The following is an 18658-nucleotide window of genomic DNA, read 5'->3' on the forward strand; positions in this document are numbered from 1 at the left end:
CAGAAGAGGGGTTTGGGGAGACCCAGGAACGAGTGGCAGATGGGACAAGATTTAGACAAAGTAAATGGGAACTGATCAAATCAATGGAAATTAGCTGAGCTGTCAAGTGAGAGGTGAGTTACCATGGTGAAGGATAGTTATGAGATGCTCAAGTGAAAGCAGGAGCTGAATGATGTGACAAAGGGGTGTTGGATGCACCTGAGGACTCAGCAGCAGGAGGCAAAGAGGATGGTGGAGAAGTGAGGGAAAGTTAGAGGTTTCCAATCATGAAGTATGTTGAAATTTAAAAAAAAAAAAAATCATTAAGGTTAAAATGTACAGTAAGATACTAGGGTGATCACCATATAAAACCCTATAAATAAAAATATTCTCAGTTTGTTTCTATAGATATTATCACTGGTATAGCAGTAGCTAACTCTTCTTTAGGTTTTCAGGTGCCTTAGTACTCACGATTCACACTGTGGTTTATAGAAAAGGAGTACTTGTGGCACCTTAGAGACTAACCAATTTATTTGAGCATGAGCTTTCGTGAGCTACAGCTCACTTCATCAGAAGTGGATGGATCTCTGTAAGATGCCGCCAGTGGTGCAAACACGTTAAAAACTCTGTGCTGCAGGGAGGCAGCCAAGAGTTAAGAATGCATTAGCTCTGCTGCATAGGAGAGTAAAAGTTGGGGAAACTATTCCTTTCATTCCTCCAGTGTCTGCAGCTTTGGCTGATGGAACATCAATAGTCTGCCATGCAGGTTCCTCTGGATTCCTGCTACAGGAAAGCATTGACTGTTGTATTCACCTTCTGGTAAACTGTTTTCTTTCTTCTGTGTAGTCCCTTTCTCCCCCCAAAGCTGTGTTGGAACTTTGTCATTCCCAGACATATCCTAGTTCTGGGATTCAGAAGTTCTCAAGTCTTCTACTGAAAATATCTCCTAGCTGTATAAACATGTTTACTCCGAGTCCATATCCCATGCCTTATTCAGAGTAAATGCAACATGCTGCTGTTCGTGTGTGTGTGTGTGGCATTTGGGATGTTATGGTTCTTGATCTCAGTTCAGAGTCAGAATCTGCCCCCTCCAATACCCATGATTTTTGTACAGTATGGTAACAGTTTCTTCTTGGAATTGTAGTTAAGTTGTCAGTGTGCTTCCCTTTTACATAAAAGAACTGAGAATCTTTCATTACAGCTTATACCTTGCTGATACCAAATTCTCTTTCATATAGAAAAATATCCTGAGACTCCTGTCTAGACCCAGGTAGTCAGGTAATGGGCAGGACAGCTCTTCTTACACTAGTTCGGCATAAGATTCAAAATTTTTCCATTCCCTGATACTCATAAAGTACCATGTTGTGACAAAGTGGGAATTTTCTGTAATATTTTTATGAATCCTGTGTGTGCCTCGGTTTCCCCCGTGTTTTGCATGGCTACCCTGTGGCGGCAAAAAGGTCTATGTTCGGTCTCAGGGCTGGCTAAGAGACATGGGGGAGGGAGAGGTCTGAGCCTGAACAGGTCATCATAAAGGACTGGCTGAGAGTGACTCCGTATCAGTGGAAAATCTGAGAAGACACTGGAAAACCCAGTCACCAGGACATTAACACCTAGCAACCAACAACCCAGAGGGAGATGGATTTCCCCACCCCTCATCAGGGAATCTGAGGAAAGACCCCAGCTCAAGAACAAAGAACTGGAATGTATGAGGTGGGGGGGATAAAGTGTTGGCCTCTCACCTGGGAACTGACTAAGGAGGTCAGATAAAAGACGGAGAGCCAGAGACTGAAAATGCAGTTGCATTACAGCTTGGCTGGGGCTATGGGCTGACCAAAATGAACTATGCTTTAACTTTCATTTCTCTATGCTAACCTGTGGGCTTCCTGTGCTGTGTTCTAGTGGATTAGTAAACCCAACTGTTTTGATATCACTGCCAGAGTCTCACTGTAAATATTTGGGAAAGTGCATTAAAGAGTGTACAAGTCTGTACCAGGAAACTCTCTGTTGGGCATGCTGAACAGAGCTCACTGTGTGAAGCAGAAGTGCTGAAGCCCAGAGGTTCAGTCTGAGATGGTGGTGAGGCTGTGTGGCCTACCCTGTAGGAAGAGTGAGGTGTCTTGGGGGCCTGGCACAGCAAAAAGATTCCTCCAACAGACTGCTCCAAAGCTGGATGTGTAGCACCGATCTTGTAGCTCTGTGACACATGCCCACCTGCACCACTACATACAGGACTTTACTAATAACCATGGTCCTTTGTTTGATAAGGGATTTGCTTCTTTCTTCTCCTCCTCCCATTGTAAATGTATGTTTGTTAGGGAGACCCTCCTTGAATATTTTACTCTTCAGAAAATGAGAATCTTCACTATTCCACTAAAAATCTACTCTGTGCTGAAAACTTTGGTGCTTGAGCCTCTGGGTGGTCACTCTGTCACCCCTGTAATACACCTCATGCACTAGGGCTCACTGCTCCCAGCAGTGCACAGATATTCCAGCTACTGTTTGGGGTAGACTTGCTTTGAACTGGCTGACAGGTCTCAAAATGTAACTTGTTAGCTGGGGATCATCACTGAATGGGTGCATTTCTAGTGGGGTCCAGCAAGGATCAGATCATGGCCCTACACTATTCTTCCAAGTCATTGGTAGTGTCAAATAGCTATCGTGTTTGTTTTGCTGTACGGGAAGAGGGTTTAACTATAGAACCATATTCACTCGCAAAAAACTTTCTTAATGCAGAGTTAGGGTAGTCCAGTGGTATTTTGTGCCCTTCCAGAACATTAAGTTCTGCAAAACACAGACTTCTAAAAACTAGGAAATACAAAGTTAAGGTACAAACTCATGCAAACATAACTCTGCCCTGTTGGAGTTGTCTGGAGCCTCTGGGGATTATCTGCATGCACTCCCAACTACAATTACTATATTATGTGTAGGTTTCAGAGTAGCAGCCGTGTTAGTCTGTATCCGCAAAAAGAAAAGGAGTACTTGTGGCACCTTAGAGACTAATCAGTTTATTTGAGCATAAGCTTTCGTGAGCTACATGGTGAAAGCTCATGCTCAAATAAATTGGTTAGTCTCTAAGGTGCCACAAGTCCTCCTTTTCTTTATATTATGTGTAGCTTTATTAATAGTGGAGGGATTAGTTGGAGCAGCTTGTCAGAGTTGTGATTGTGGTACGAGGTGATCTTGGGCTGTGGCCCTCCAGGAGTGTGTGTGAGCCCCTGTCCCTGACTCCCATGTATGTCATCAAAGGAAAGAGCTGCATAGAGTAATTGGGCTGGAAGGGGCCTTGAGAAGTCATTAAGTCCAGTCCCCTGCACTCAAGCAGGACCAGATAAACCTAGACCATCCCTGACATGTGTTTGTCCAACTTGTTCTTAAAAACTTTCAGTGATGGGGATTCCACAACCTCCCTTGTAAGCCTGTTCCAGAGCTTAACTTTCTTTGTAGTTAGTTAAGATATTAGGAAAAACTTTCTAAATCTCCCTTGCTGCAGATGAAGCCTATTACTACTTGTCCTATCCTGGTGGACGTGGAGAATAATAGGTTACCATCTTCTTTATAACAGCCCTTAACATATGTGAGGTACATAGCCAAGACTTTCAGGGACGTGGTAGAATGGTCCCACGCCCAGTCTGACAGCCTCTGTGCTGTTAAGGAGGACGAAAGTCTTGGGGAAGAAGAATATCAAGCTGGAGTGGAGGGAAACAATCCTATAGTTGGGACTTGCCTTCCAGATGATGTCATGATATCCTCTCACACTGAGGATACCCCTCCTGGTATGGGAACCCCTGTTGTTAGGAAGAGCCAGATAATAGTGATGGGGATTTGATTATTAGAATATAGATAGTTGGGTTTGTGGTGACTGGGAGAACCATGTGGTAAATTGCGTGCAGGGGCGAAGATTGCAGATCTCACAAGACATCTAGACAGGTGTATGTGCAGTGCTGAGGAGGAGTTCAGGTACATGCCATGCAACCTTAACCTGCCCTCTTTGGGTGACTCCCCAATACACACATTTGCACCTGCCTTTGCATTACAGGAGCTACCTCTTTCAGATGATCTGGAACCATCAGATTGTTTATTATCTGACCTGTGGTAACTGCAGGGATTTTATTTTTTATGATCCTGGTTCACACTGTCTATCTGGGTCTCTTTTCAAATTAGATAATTAATTGTTTGGGGGCAGAGACAATATCTCGGTACCATAGCTAGTACAATGGGTCCCGATCCTAGCGGAGGCCTTTGGGCACTGTTGCAATGTTAGTTGTGTGTTTGTTTGTTTTTTTTGTTTTGGTCTGGGAGTATTCTTCTGTAAGTTTGTCAGTGCAAATGCTCTAGGTTACTGTTGCAGTGGCCCCTGGGTATATTCATTCACTGCCCTTACTCAAGGAGAGGACTGTGCTGGGCTGCTCCCTGTTTGAGGAAAACTCTAGACTGGAATAACATTTTAAGATCAAATTAATTGCTGATTTGTCTGACACTATCAATCTTCATTTGGAGTGCTTTGCTGCTTTTGGCTTCCTAACTGTTTTGCACCACTGGTTTCCCATCCATCTGTTACTGGCAAATCTGAGTTCTGGCAAATCACAATTGAGATCAGAAGTGTAAGGACTACAGTAAAAATATTTAGCACTAAAACAGCATTTTCATTTTCCAAAGTGCTTCATAAGCATTAATCCACCACCACCACCCACCGTATCACGTGGGAAGAAGAGTATTGTTTTCTTTTGCAGAGGTAGAAAGTGAGCCAGATTGGTTGGGTGACTGACCCAGGCTGCAGAGGGATCCAGATGGGAACTTCTAGCACATCACACAATGGGTTCCTGATTCTGATGCAGGTCTCTGGAGGCTACTGTACTGCAAATATTAAATCCTAGTCAGAGCTCAGCACCAGGTTATGATGTTGCCCCTCACAAAACCATACTCTTATGTTCTCTGTTATAGTTATGCAGAGGCCACTGCATCCAAATGGAGAGGATTTTCCACTAGTGTACCAAAACACTCAAATGATTGGCTGCCTCCTCCCTTCAGTCTAGTTGGTGGTATCTGTTCCAGTCTCAAGATCAGGAACCTAACTCTAGGTGCCTTTAAAAGATGCTTTAGTCACCTTTACCTTCTATCTTTAAAGGAAGAGACTGGTCCCTTTATTTATAATAGGACTTACATCAGCAATCTGAAGTGATGGGACATCAGTGAATTATGGAACTTCTCTCACTTTCTGACGTGCCACTGTCTGAACAGCAAGCAGATATTTCTCTGTTTAGTGTGTATTTGACTGATAAATATACTGCTCTGTATTAAGGCCACCAGTAGAATATTTTGTTACTTCCATCATAATGAACACTGTCTTGTTTTCGTGTTAATGTTTTGGTTAACGCCTTTACCAATTTCTCCTCATCTCCCCTTGTTCTGTTTCAGATGCATCCACTGGGACTGTGTAATAGCAATGATGAAGAGGACTTGTATGAATATGGTTGGGTAGGAGTGGTGAAACTGGAACAGCCTGAGTTGGAGCCTAAACCATGCCTCACTGTCCTGGGCAAGGTAAGGGGAAAAAATGACCACCAATATTTTGTATAAATGGAGCTTGCAACTCTGTTTCTAGAAGGGGATAGTCCCTTCTTGTGACAAATGAGAAAAACTGGAGGAAACTTTTTTTCCCAAACAAATCCTTTCTAAGGTCTCCCATGGGATATGCCACTAGTGCCAGGCTTGAAAAAGGGCATCTCAGATATGGAAAATGGCTGGGGGAGAGGAAAGACTTGGGCAAAATAGGGCATTTAGGTCAAGGAGGAGTTTCAGCAAAGTATTGTGTTCTGCTGGTGGTAGTCTCTGCAGTTATGCAGGGGGTGCATAAAACAGGGCAGAATGGGGAGTTTCATGGACTCTAAGCCCAGAAGGGACTATTGTGATCACTTAGTCTGACCTGCTGTATAACATAAGTCAGAACTTTCCCAAAATAATTCCTGGAGCAGATTTTTTAGAAAAATATCCAATCTTATTTCAAAAATTGTCAGTTTTGGAGAATCCACCAAGACCCTTGGTAAATTGTTCCAATGGTTAATTGCTCTCACTATCAAAAATGTGCACCTTATTTCCAGTCTGAATTTGTCTAGCTTCAACTTCCGCCATTGGATCAAGTTAGAGCTTTCTCTGCTAGACTGAAGAGCTTATTATTAAATATTTCTTCCTCGTGTAGGATTTTACCCTTCTCTTTGTTAAACTAAATATATTGAGCTCTTTTCTGGGAGTTTTGTGATGACATAAGGCATGAAAAATTTAGCAGATATGTACTAGTTGGGGGTTAATATGAAAGATGTAGGGAGGAGTGAGGGATCAGAAAAGACCTGAGGCAATGTCCTGGTGAAAAGCCCAGCACTCTACTGCTGGGCAATGGGTAGGGTACTGGGAGGTGTATGTCCCTGGGCCCTGTTCAGGGACTCAGTCTCTTGTACCAGTCTTTGGCTACTAGTTCCTTTCCCAGCCTTCTCTGGCAGATGGAAAATGGGAGAACCCTTCCTGCCACGCCTCTCTCCTCCTTCCTGCCCCCCCCCCCGCCCCCCCCCCGGCAATACCAGGGCCTCTGGGTTATTTGGGTTGTGGTGGGAGTATATCTTTCTGACTTTCACCAGAGTAGGGAATCATAGAATCATAGAATATCAGGGTTGGAAGGGACCCCAGAAGGTCATCTAGTCCAACCCCCTGCTCGAAGCAGGACCAATTCCCAGTTAAATCATCCCAGCCAGGGCTTTGTCAAGCCTGACCTTAAAAACCTCTAAGGAAGGAGATTCTACCACCTCCCTAGGTAACGCATTCCATTGTTTCACCACCCTCTTAGTGAAAAAGTTTTTCCTAATATCCAATCTAAACCTCCCCCACTGCAACTTGAGGCCATTACTCCTCGTTCTGTCATCTGCTACCATTGAGAACAGTCTAGAGCCATCCTCTTTGGAACCCCCTTTTAGGTAGTTGAAAGCAGCTATCAAATCCCCCCTCATTCTTCTCTTCTGCAGGCTAAACAATCCCAGCTCCCTCAGCCTCTCCTCATAACTCATGTGTTCCAGTCCCCTAATCATTTTTGTTGCCCTTCGCTGGACTCTCTCCAATTTATCCACATCCTTCTTGAAGTGTGGGGCCCAAAACTGGACACAGTACTCCAGATGAGGCCTCACCAATGTCGAATAGAGGGGAACGATCACGTCCCTCGATCTGCTCGCTATGCCCCTACTTATACATCCCAAAATGCCATTGGCCTTTTTGGCAACAAGGGCACACTGCTGACTCATATCCAGCTTCTCGTCCACTGTCACCCCTAGGTCCTTTTCCGCAGAACTGCTGCCTAGCCATTCGGTCCCTAGTCTGTAGCTGTGCATTGGGTTCTTCCGTCCTAAGTGCAGGACCCTGCACTTATCCTTATTGAACCTCATCAGATTTCTTTTGGCCCAATCCTCCAATTTCTCTAGGTCCTTCTGTATCCTATCCCTCCCCTCCAGCGTATCTACCAGTCCTCCCAGTTTAGTATCATCCGCAAATTTGCTGAGAGTGCAATCCACACCATCCTCCAGATCATTTATGAAGATATTGAATAAAACCGGCCCCAGGACCGACCCTTGGGGCACTCCACTTGATACCGGCTGCCAACTAGACATGGAGCCATTGATCACTACCCGTTGAGCCCGACAATCTAGCCAGCTTTCTACCCACCTTATAGTGCAAGGGAGTTTCTTTGCTTCTTCTCCACTGTCCTGTCTACTAGGAGAGCAGGAGAGTCTTTTGCTATTCTATCCATCCCCAATCTCCCTGTTGCCTTGAAGGTGTCTGAGCTATTGTACCCTACCCTGTTTCCTTTTTGTGAGTTCTCCTCTCCAGAGGATAGCTCCAGTGACTCAGCTATAGCTCAGGGCTATAGCAATCCAGCAGCAGCAGTACTATAGAACTGACTTGATTCTTGGGAGTTTCACTACAGACCACAGGATTCTGAATAGGAGCCATAAAACTTACCAGTCATGTTAACTTCATGTTGCCACTGGACAAGGCTCTGAGCAGCAGCTGGGGCACTAGAATTACTCTGATGGTAACTTTAGACTAGAAGACTCCAAACTCTGTGTCCTCAGTTCTACTATCCTGGTTCAGTGTCCAGCTCTTTTGATCTTCCACCCAAAGTCCTGCTTGACCATTTATATTCTAGGATTAGTGTTTTTGAAAGACTAATGTTTAAACAAGAGATGACATTATAGATGCAGTTGGAAGTAACACCTCGCTGAGGTTGTTTGATGCTTTCTGTTATAAGACCTTGTTTTACAGCCCTGGCTGTCTTGAGACTAAATGTTTTTAAAAGCTTCAGCAAAAACTGTTTAGCATTTCCAAGAACAAGGTTAGGGGAAATGAGCTTAGCCCATTTTAAAAAAGGTCTTGCAACCTTTTCATTGAGAACTTCTAGTGCCTCCATACATTGGATCAAGGACTTGAAATGTGATGTGTGGAGGGTGCCATGGTGTCAGAGAGATGCCTTTGTCATCCCTGTGAAAATACAACCAAATTTAGCTGTTATATGCTTCTGAAAATCACCATTTCTCCATGATCTGTAGAGATTTGCTAGAGGTTGGGAGCAAAGTTCCCTGAACATTGTCTGCACTGAGCATGCTCCAGTCCATGATTGTAGTAGCTGAGCAGGACTTTCCTTGCATTGGTTCTGCCCGGCAGCGCTGGGATCATGTGGTGCAAGGCACCAGAAGTAAGAGCAGAGAGACTAACTTTTTTGTGCTCTCAGTGCTCCCTCTGCAGGTGCCCAGGCAGCAGGGAGGAGAAAGGGAAAGCATCCTGACTCAAATGCCGAGTTTTTGAGGAGTAGGTTTCGTTGGGGTCAGACTGTGAGGGCTGTAACCCCTAGAGAACACTCTTCTCCAGAACTTGCAACTAAAACCAGGATATCAAGCCCCCACATTCCTCTGCTGTCGAGCAAAGAGCTGTGAAAATTTCTGTCAGAGTGTGAATTTCATCCCCCTCTGGTGTCGGGGCCTCATAGAGGATAACAGCCTTCTACTGCTACCACTCATCATTGGCTCAAGTGGTAGAAGTCCGTGCTATGGATTAAAAGATTCCTACCCTGCTGATGACCTATGTGGAGGTCTGTATTGCTCCATGTAATGGAATTTTTATTTTTGTTTGATTTTTATAAAAATTTAGGAAGTTACATACAATTAAACTATATGAAAGTTGAAAAGTGAAGCACTCAAGCTTTTAAAAATGCCAATGTTAAGGTTGCCTGTGCAACCTTAATTCAGCTCCTTGTGTATATAAATTGTGATTGTATGTGATCATATGATTAAAAACAATTTTTGCCACAGCACCCCTCCCTCACCCAGTTTATAGGATAGATCGGGGTGGGCAAACTTTTTGGCCCGAAGGCCACATCTGGGTGGGGAAATTGTATGCAGGGCCATGAATGTAGGGCTGGGGTGGGAGGTTGGGGTGCGGGAGGGAGTGCGGGTGTGGGAGTTGGTGCGGTGTGTAGAAGAGGGCTCAGGGCAAGGGGTTGGGGTACAGGAGCAGTGCGGGGTGCAGGAGAGGGCTCAGGGCAGGGGGTGGAGGTGCAGGAGGGGTACGGCAGAGGGCTCAGGGCAGGGGGTTGTGGTGCAGGAGGAGGCTCAGGGCAGGTGGTTGAGGTGCAGGAGAGGTTCGGGGTGTGGGCTCTGGTCTGGCACTGCTTACCTGGAGTGGCTCCAGGGTGGCAGCAGTGCACTGCGGGGCTAAGGCAGGCTCCCTGCCTGCCCTGGCCCCGTGCCGCTCCCGGAAGTGGCCGGCACCACATCCCTGCGTCCCGTGGCACGGCGGGGGGGCAAATCCATGGGCCGTAGTTTGCCCACCCCTGGGATAGATGGTGCTCTGGAAATGAATCTGTGTTGTGTAGTGGATGAGGCTATAGGTTATAGAACCCCCGCCTCATTTGCTGAAGTATTGAAAAGTGTATCAGGAAGGAGATGGTATTGTAGAAAGAGGAAAAGATGAGTTAATTTTGCGGTTGAGTTAATTTGATGCCACCTTAGAACACTGAATTCTATCCCTGTTGGTGCCGCAGAGTTTCTATGTGATGCGTAGCAAGTTATTTAAACCAAACTTTTCACAGCTGGCCTCAATTTCTGGGTGTCTGACTCAAGATAGCTGAGGTCTGATTTTTGGAAGTGCTGAGTGCTCAGAACAACAATTGTGCTTTGACTATATAAAGTACAATACACATGCTCTAAAAACGAAGAATCAACTAAAAAATCTGGCCCCCTAGGCATCTTAAGTTGGGAACCCAAATAATGGACATTTTAGGCAATTTTGGCTTTAATCTCTGTGCCTCCAGTCCTTGTCTGCAAATTGGGAATAATATCACCTTACCTTACAGGAATGTTGTGCAGATAAATTCATTGTTGTGGCGACACTGTGGTGATGGGCATTATAGAAAAGGTTGTGAGGATATTAATAATTCTGTATTCAGTTCAGGGTTTGACTTGTGTGCAATAAATAAGGCCTGAAGCCACATAACGAATAAGGATTAAAAAATTTTGAATGAGTCAACACCATCCAGACTGTGCACTGAATGAAGCAGGAGTCCTCTTGTGCAGGAGGGGGAAACATATAACTGAAGATATCATAATGCGTACACACAAGGAGGCTGAATTAAGATGTTCATGGAAAATCTTAATTCTGGCATTTTCTAACTTTTGAGTCCTTGAGTATGCGACCTTAATACTCTTTCAGTGTGCATTTATGTATGTATTAAAGTATAGAATGACATTGGTTTTCAGAGTCAGTTATTTCTCCATTCTACATCTCTGACATTTATAGCCCATTACATTTTTATGATTTGTGGTGAATTGTTATTTCTCATTATGCTGAAGGCTGATCCTGGAATTGGGCAGATGCAGTGATGGAGCATGCTTAACATTCCTGTGACAGAAATAATTTCAGGAGCATTGCTCCAATCTGCTATCATGGCCTTTCCCCTGACTACTAGGGCTATCTCCCACACTAAAACAATTAAAGCCACCCATCTTTCAGGGAGTGAGAGAAAGTGTGGGGGCCTGAATATGCCTTCCAAGCTTCAGATACCTTTGATTTCAGCTGTGCCAAAGCAACTTGTTCACTGTATTTTATTAAGCCATTTGAGGATCCTCCCCGTCCTCATTTCTCACAATTGATGTCACACCTTCCCTCAAACATCTTGCAGATGGCATCCACTAAAGGTAATTGTCTCATTGCCCTGCTGTCCAAGCTTGGTTTTCACTGAATCCTGAGACACCAAGGAAGAAGTGTTCAAAGGCTTTGTTTTTTGGCTATGGAGTCACAGACATTTCCGCAGCATATTGGTATCTAAAATGCAGTGGATCTCCCATAAACCAGGATTTAAAGGACTCCTGCCTTTTTTATTAAGTGCTGGCAGATTTAGTCTCTTTACTCCTCATCTTAGACACAATTCTCATAATACAATTTCCAGTATAGATTCAAAGGTTAGAAGTGTGGAAAGGGCAGACACAAGCCTGAGAGTCTTGTTGCAAACTCAGTTGGGGGTTCTGCATTGCAAGGATTTGGAACAAGCTTGTGCTGTCTAATAATTTGTATAGCACCTTTCATGAATTCTAAGGTTCTGTACAGGGCATAAAAGATAGTACAAACCAGAATACAGCAGACTAAAAGAAACAAAGTTTAGATTTTAAACAAAACTAGGTCATAGTGATCAGTTTCCTGGGAAGAATAAATGGCTTAGGTTCTGTAAGCATGTGCATGGAACAGTAAGAACAGCTGTAAGTGTCAAAAAGATAATTTTGCAACTTTACAGGTATGCATTTGCTGATGTCTGAATAAAGGAGCAGGAGATGAAAAAAGGAACAATGAAAAATCAAATGATCTATGGAATTTGGACACAATGTAAGCCAAAAAGGGATGAGGCAAGAAGACCAACAACGTGAGAGAGACAAGCTCTTGAGCCGCACAGACTTTAGTGTCCAGACCTGAAGAATAGCCCTGTGTGGCTCAAAAGCTTGTCTCTGTCACCAACAAAAGTTGGTCCAATAAAAGATATTCCCTTACCTGCCTTGTCTCTCTAATACTTGTATATAGGAAGAGGTGATGGGGCCTAAAATCATAAACTTCTGGTTTTTCATTTATGTTAAATGCTAAAAAATTCTCGAATACCTAACTAATGATCTCAGCCAGAGAGCATGAAATTAGGAGAGAGACATCCTCAGGATAAACCAAAAAGAACCTGTCTCTACATCTTCTGCATGCAGAAAGTAATTAGAACCCTCACAAATAAAGCATCAAGTGTCTGCAGATATAGAGGAAAAAAGCAGTAGCTGAAGAAGAGAGGTCTGTGGAACATTCTGTAAGAAGATCAAAAGATTAATGTGAGTTTTTGCCATCAGCTACACAAAAGAATAATCTTTGAGCAATTGTAGGGCTCAAGTCATGAGTGGGAAACTCAGATGCAATGTAGCTGGCAACCCTTGCGTAACTAGTGGCCAGGATTGGGACTGGCAGACAGCATTTCGCCTGCATGTACCAGTGACCACCGTGAATCCTGAGCAGGTTGGTTGTGACGGACAATTACCATCTGATAGCTCTTTGGCCTGTATGGAATGACTGTGGGCTCAGTCCAGTTCCCAGTAGAAAGGTGAACCCACCACAGACCTACCACCATAATTGTCATTAATTGCTTCCTGCTGTTGGTAGTCTTAAACAGGACACTAAAGAGGCATGGAAACTCTTTTTTTCACTCTTATTGCTAATCCCGCCACATCAGGGCTGAGACATGTTGGCAGATGGTGCATGGTGGAAGCTTGCATTATCACTGTTCTGGTTCTGTGTATAAACAGAGAATTCTAGCCTCCAGGGGTTTCAAACCAGTAATTTTCATTAGCACTGAACACATGGACAGATGTGGGGACACACCTTGAGCCTCAAAAGCCAATCTGTGGGAATAATGTCTTTTAAGCATCTAATCAACCTAACTGTAGAAACCAGTGTGACTACAGTATCTGTCAAGGCTAAGAAAAATGAATATAATGTAGCAGGAGGTGACAGGGGAGACTGGCTGCATTTGACTTCTAGCTGCTATTGGTAAGAGTCCTCCTAGCAATTTGGACACCGGGATTCCAGGCAAACAAGGATAGAAAAAATTGATAGGGTGTAAATTCAGTACAAGAAGTGCTGTCCTCAAACAAAAATGTATCTGCAAGGTCTAGTTGTAAACAATGGCAATAAACTTTGTATTATCTCTGTTGTGTCCCTTTTTAAGAAAATGCCCAATGTAGAAAGATTCCTAGAAGATTGTTGCAGCCTTTGCGGGAGAAGGGAAAGCCCTGTTGGGAATTGGAGTTCATAGCAACACAAGAATTTCAAGTGAAATACATGTTGGTGTTGCCAAAAGTTTCTTTAAAGAAAAAAGACTAAGGGTATGTCTACACTACGAAATTAGGTCGATATTATAGAAGTTGATTTTTAGAAATCTGTTTTATACAGTCAATTGCATATGTCCACACGAAGCGCATTAAGTCGGCAGAGTGAGTCCTCACTACCATGGCTAGCATTGGCTTAAAGAGCGGTGCACTGTGGGTAGCTATCCCACAATTCCCGCAGTCTCTGCGCCCATTGGAATTCTGAGCTAAGCTCCCAATGCCTAATGGGGCAAAAACATTGTTGTGGGTGGTTTGGGGTACATGTCGTCAGTCGCCACTCCCTCCGTGAAAGCAATGGCAGACAATCGTTTTGCACCTTTTTTCCGTGCAGATGCCATACCACGGCAAGCATGGAGCCCGCTCAGCTCAGCTCACCATCACCGCTGCTGTTGTGTCCTGGGTGCTGCTGTCAGCAGATGGTGCAGTACGATTGCTAACTGTCATCATCCACCGATTCCACTGCAGCTCTGCTCTCCTGCTCTTGTAAATGAGCTGAGTCTCAATAGCAAATTTCTCCCATGTTGTCGTCATCCACCGCTTCCACTGCAACTCTGATCTCCTGCAGATGCCATACCACGGCAAGCATGGAGCCCGCTCAGCTCACCGCTGCTGTTGTGAACATTGTAAACACCTCTCGCATTATCCTGGAGTGTCTGAAGAACCAGGCTAAGAGATGCCAACACGAGGATGATTTTGATGAGGACATGGACACAGACATTCCTGAAAGCACAGGCTGTGGCAATTGGGACATCATTGTGGCAGTGGAGCTGGTTGATACAGTAGAACGCCGATTCTCGGCCCGGCAAACAAGCACAGACTAGTGGGACCGCATAGTGTTGCGGGTCTGGGACGATTCATAGTGGTTGCAAAACTTTCGCATGTGTAAGGCCACTTTCCTGGAACTCTGTGAGTTGCTTTCTCCCACCCTGAAGCGCAGGAATACCAAGATGAGAGCTGCCCTGACAGTTGAGAAGGCAATAGCCCTGTGGAAGCTTGCAATGCCTGACTGCTACTGGTCAGTCGGGAATCAATTTGGAGTGGGCAAATCTACTGTGGGGGCTACTGTGATCCAAGTAGCCAATGCAATCATTAACAAATTTATTTGAGCTGTAGCTCACGAAAGCTTATGCTCAAATAAATTTGTTAGTCTCTAAGGTGCCACAAGTACTCCTTTTCTTTTTGCGAATACAGACGAACATGGCTGCTACTCTGAAACAATGCAATCATTGACGTTCTGTTATCAAGGGTAGTGACTCTGAGAAATGTGCAGGTCATAGTGGATGGCTTTGCTGCAATGGGTTTCCCTAACTGTAGTGGGGTGATAGACGGAACCCATATCCCTATCTTGGGACTGGACCACCTTGGCAGCCGGTATGTAAACAGCAAGGGGTACTTTTCAGTGGTATTGCAAGCACTGATGGATCACAAGGGACGTTTCACCAACATCAGTGTGGGATGGCCGGGAAAGGTGCATGACGCACGCATCTTTAGGAACTCCGGGCTGTTCGAGCAGCTGCAATAAGGGACTTACTTCACAGACCAGAAAATTACCATTGTGGATGTTGAAATGCCAATAGTTATCCTTGGGGACCCAGCCTACCCCTTGCTCCCAATGGCTCATGAAGCCCTACACAGGCAGCCTGGACAGTAGTAATAAGCAGTTAAACTATAGGCTGAGCAAGTGCAGAATGGTGGTAGAATGTGCCTTTGGATGTTTAAAAGCTCGCTGGCGCTGTTTGCTGACTAGGTCAGACCTCAGCGCAACTAACATTCCCATTGTTATTGCTGCTTGCTGTGTGCTCCATAATATCTGTGAGAGTAAGGGGGAGACATTTATGGCGGGGTGGGACGTTGAGGCAAATCAGCTGGCATCTGATTTTGAGCAGCCAGACACCAGAGCGATTAGAAGAGCACAGCAAGGCATGCTGTGCATTAGAGAGGCTTTGATGACTGGCCAGGCTTCTGTGTGACAGTTGTGTGTATTTCTCCTTCATGCAAACCCGCCCCCTTTGTTGATTTTAGTTCCCTGTAAACCAACCATCCTCCCACCCCTTCGAAATAAAGTAACTATTGTTTTGAAACCATGCGTTCATTCTTTATTAATTTTAAAAAAAAGGGAGATAACTGACAAGGTAGCCCCGGGTGGGGTAGGGGAGGAGGGAAGGACAAGGCCACATTGCTTATTGTAGCCACACTACAAATCAAACTTGTTGAATGACAGCCTTCTGTTGCATGGGCCATCCTCTGGAGTGCAGTGGCTGTTTGCCCGGAGCCTCCCCTACCACATTCTTGGGCATCTGGGTGAGGAGGATATGTAACTTGGGGAGGAGGTCAGGTGGTTGTACAATGGATGCAGCAGGGGTCTGTGCTCTTGTTGTCTTTCCTGCAGCGGCACCAGATGCATCATCATGTCTGTTTGCTCCCCCATTAGCCTTAACATCGCCTCCTGCCTCTGCTCTTCACACTCACTCAATGCTTTCCTAGCCTCTAACACTGAATGCCTTCATGCATTCAGCTGTGCCCTATCAGTGCGGGAGGACTGCATGAGCTCGGAAAACATGTCATCGTGAGTGCGTTTTTTTTCACCTTCTAATCTGCAATAACCTCAGGGATGGAGATGATAGGGGGAGCCTAGAAACATTTGCACCTGGGGGGAGATAAAAAGGGAGAGTAAAATTTAAGATGATACATTTCTGAGAACAAAAGAGACTTTTTCACAGTGAATCAAGCAATTCACAGCAGACAGCACATGTGCTTTAGGTACAAGGTCGCATTTTGCATTTTATATTGAGCGCCTGCCAGTATGGTGACACATCACACATGGCTGGGCAACAGAATTTGGTTTCCATGCAGCCATGGTAAGGCAAAGGGTCCGCGGGGTTGGCTTCTTACGCATAACGTGGGAATGGTTTCAAACTGCAGCACCATCCTTTCCCAGAGTAAGAAATGGGTTGGGTTTCACATTTAAAAGGAGGGGCTGCGGTGTTCGGGTGGATGCGCAGCACACACTTTCCCCCCACCCCACCGCATGGCTATTCTCTGGGATGATCCCTTTTAGCCAAGTGCAAACAGCCCAGCATGAACGGGGTCCTTTTACTGTTCCCTTACAAAAATTCCCCTATTTCAACCAGGTGACCATGAAAGATATCACTCTCCTGAGGCTAACACAGAAAGATATAGACCGAATGTTGTTTGAATGCGACCAAAACCGAGGATCATGCTGCCATGGTTTGTGCTGAAATGATTCCAGAATACTTTGAGTACCTCCAGGAGAGCTTTATGGAGATGTCCCTGGAGGATTCCCGCTCCATCCCCAGACATGTGAATGGACTTTTCCAGTAGCTGTACTGGCCGCAAATGCATCCCAATTCTTCAAGGCAAATCAAACATGCAACACTATTGCTTTTAAACCCTGTACTGTAGTTACAAATGTGTACTCACCAGAGGTGCCTTCTCCAGCTTCAGGGTTGGGGATCCTGCCTTCGGAGGGTATTGGCTCCAGGGTGATGAAAAGGTCCTTGCTGCAGGGGAGAACGGATTCACTGCTTGCCTGCTGCGTATTCTCCTGCTCCTCATCCACAAAATCCTCCTCCCTGTTCCATGAGACTCCCCTGTTGCAGGACAGTGGTGGGGTTGCGGTAGGGTCCCCACCTAGAATGGCATGCAGCTGACCATAGAAGCAGCATGTATGGGGCTCTGACCCGGAGCGACCATTTGCCTCCTTTGTCTTTTGATAGGCTTGCCTCAGCTCCTTAACTTTCACGTGGCACTGCTGTGTGTCCCTGTTGTAGCCTCTCTCCAACATGCCCTGAGAGATTTTGGCAAATATATTTGCATTTCTTCTTTTTGATCAGAGTTCTGCCTGCACAGATGCTTCTCCCCATACAGCAATCAGATCCAGTGTCTCCCTTTAAGTCCATGCTGGAGCTCATTTGCGATTCTGGGGGGAATGCATGGTCACCTGTGCTGCTGAGTTCGCCACGCTGACCAAACAGGAAATGAAATTCAAAAGTTCCCGGGGCTTTTCCTGTGCACCTGGCTAGTACATCAGAGTTCAAAGTGCTGTCTAGAGCGGTCACATTGGAGCACTCTGGGATAGCTCCCGGAGGCCAATACCGTCTATTTGTGTCCGCACTACCCCAAATTCGACCCAGCAAGGTCGATTTTAGCACTACTCCCCTCACCGGGGAGGAGTACAGAAGTCGATTTTAAGAGCCCTTTAAGTCGATGGAATGGGGTTGGTTGTGTGGACACATTCATTTTTAAATTGACCGAATTTGGCTAAATTCGATCTAACCCCGTAGTGTAGACCAGGTCTTAGTTATTTTTCACTTTCTCTGCTATTGCCATCTCCTTTAGAGAAGCCTGAACATCTCTCATATTTGTCCTTCACCTTTCCCCCTAAAAAGTGTCAAATAATGGTTTTAACATGTGACTTAGATACTTGGGATATAGTCCACTCGGACAGTCTGGCTGAGTATCTCCACTAGTGTGTTCATTGCTGAGATTGTAAACTTTCCTTTGTGATCATCTTCTTTGTCTGGGATGTTTCCATAGAATGGAGGAAAATAGCAAACCTGCCTATTTTTCTAGTAGACCCAGGTATAATAGAAATAATTTGAGTTAACAAGTCAAGTAAATATTTTGAAACCTCAACAAAGATATGAAAGTTAAGATCTTTCTACTGAAATTTTTTTACTTGCATATGCAAATAGTTCCTCTTTCAGAAGGCATTTTTGCACGATATATGGGCTAGTCTGTGTAAAAAACCCAGATTTAGGGCTGCTGAACTTTAATTCCATAATGAGCCATAGGCCACTGGGAGAGATTCTGCTTTGTCTTTGCCTTCTGATGAAGGCAGCAACATAATTGCAGCTGGAGTTTCTACTCCTTTCCAGATCCCATGGATTTCCTGACTCTGAAGTCAGGTTGGAATCTGCTAGTATCTGTCCTTCATCCCATTGGAAGCCATTCTATTAACTGTGAGAACTATGGTTTTTATGTGGAACGTGGTGTATAAAGAGTTGGATTATTTAATCTGGCAATTTGATGGTAAGAAGAAAATTGGTACTGTGGAAATAAAGAAAAGGGTTTGTTTGCACAGAAGTTTAACTTAAATTAATTTAAAAAACAATTAACATCCATACAGAATGTTGCACATATTAGTTTAAACCCAGTTTATATCTGTTTACCTTGCATCTGTAAATTACAGACTGCAAATTGGACCAGTATAAACT

At 44.7% G+C, this 18658-nt stretch overlaps 1 protein-coding gene across 3 annotated transcripts in view; it reads left to right on the plus strand.

The window, feature by feature from the left end:
* ZNRF3 (zinc and ring finger 3) overlaps positions 1-18658 on the plus strand; it is a 220290-nt gene that overhangs the window by 136713 nt on the left and 64919 nt on the right. For all 3 annotated transcript variants that reach the window (XM_073312246.2, XM_073312244.2, XM_073312242.2), the window contains exon 2: positions 5398-5523. In XM_073312246.2, the coding sequence (XP_073168347.1) occupies positions 5398-5523 (126 nt within the window). The remainder of the gene's footprint in view (positions 1-5397; positions 5524-18658) is intronic.

This window comes from Lepidochelys kempii, chromosome 15, assembly GCF_965140285.1.
Source record: "Lepidochelys kempii isolate rLepKem1 chromosome 15, rLepKem1.hap1, whole genome shotgun sequence".
Taxonomy (NCBI): Eukaryota; Metazoa; Chordata; order Testudines; family Cheloniidae; genus Lepidochelys; species Lepidochelys kempii.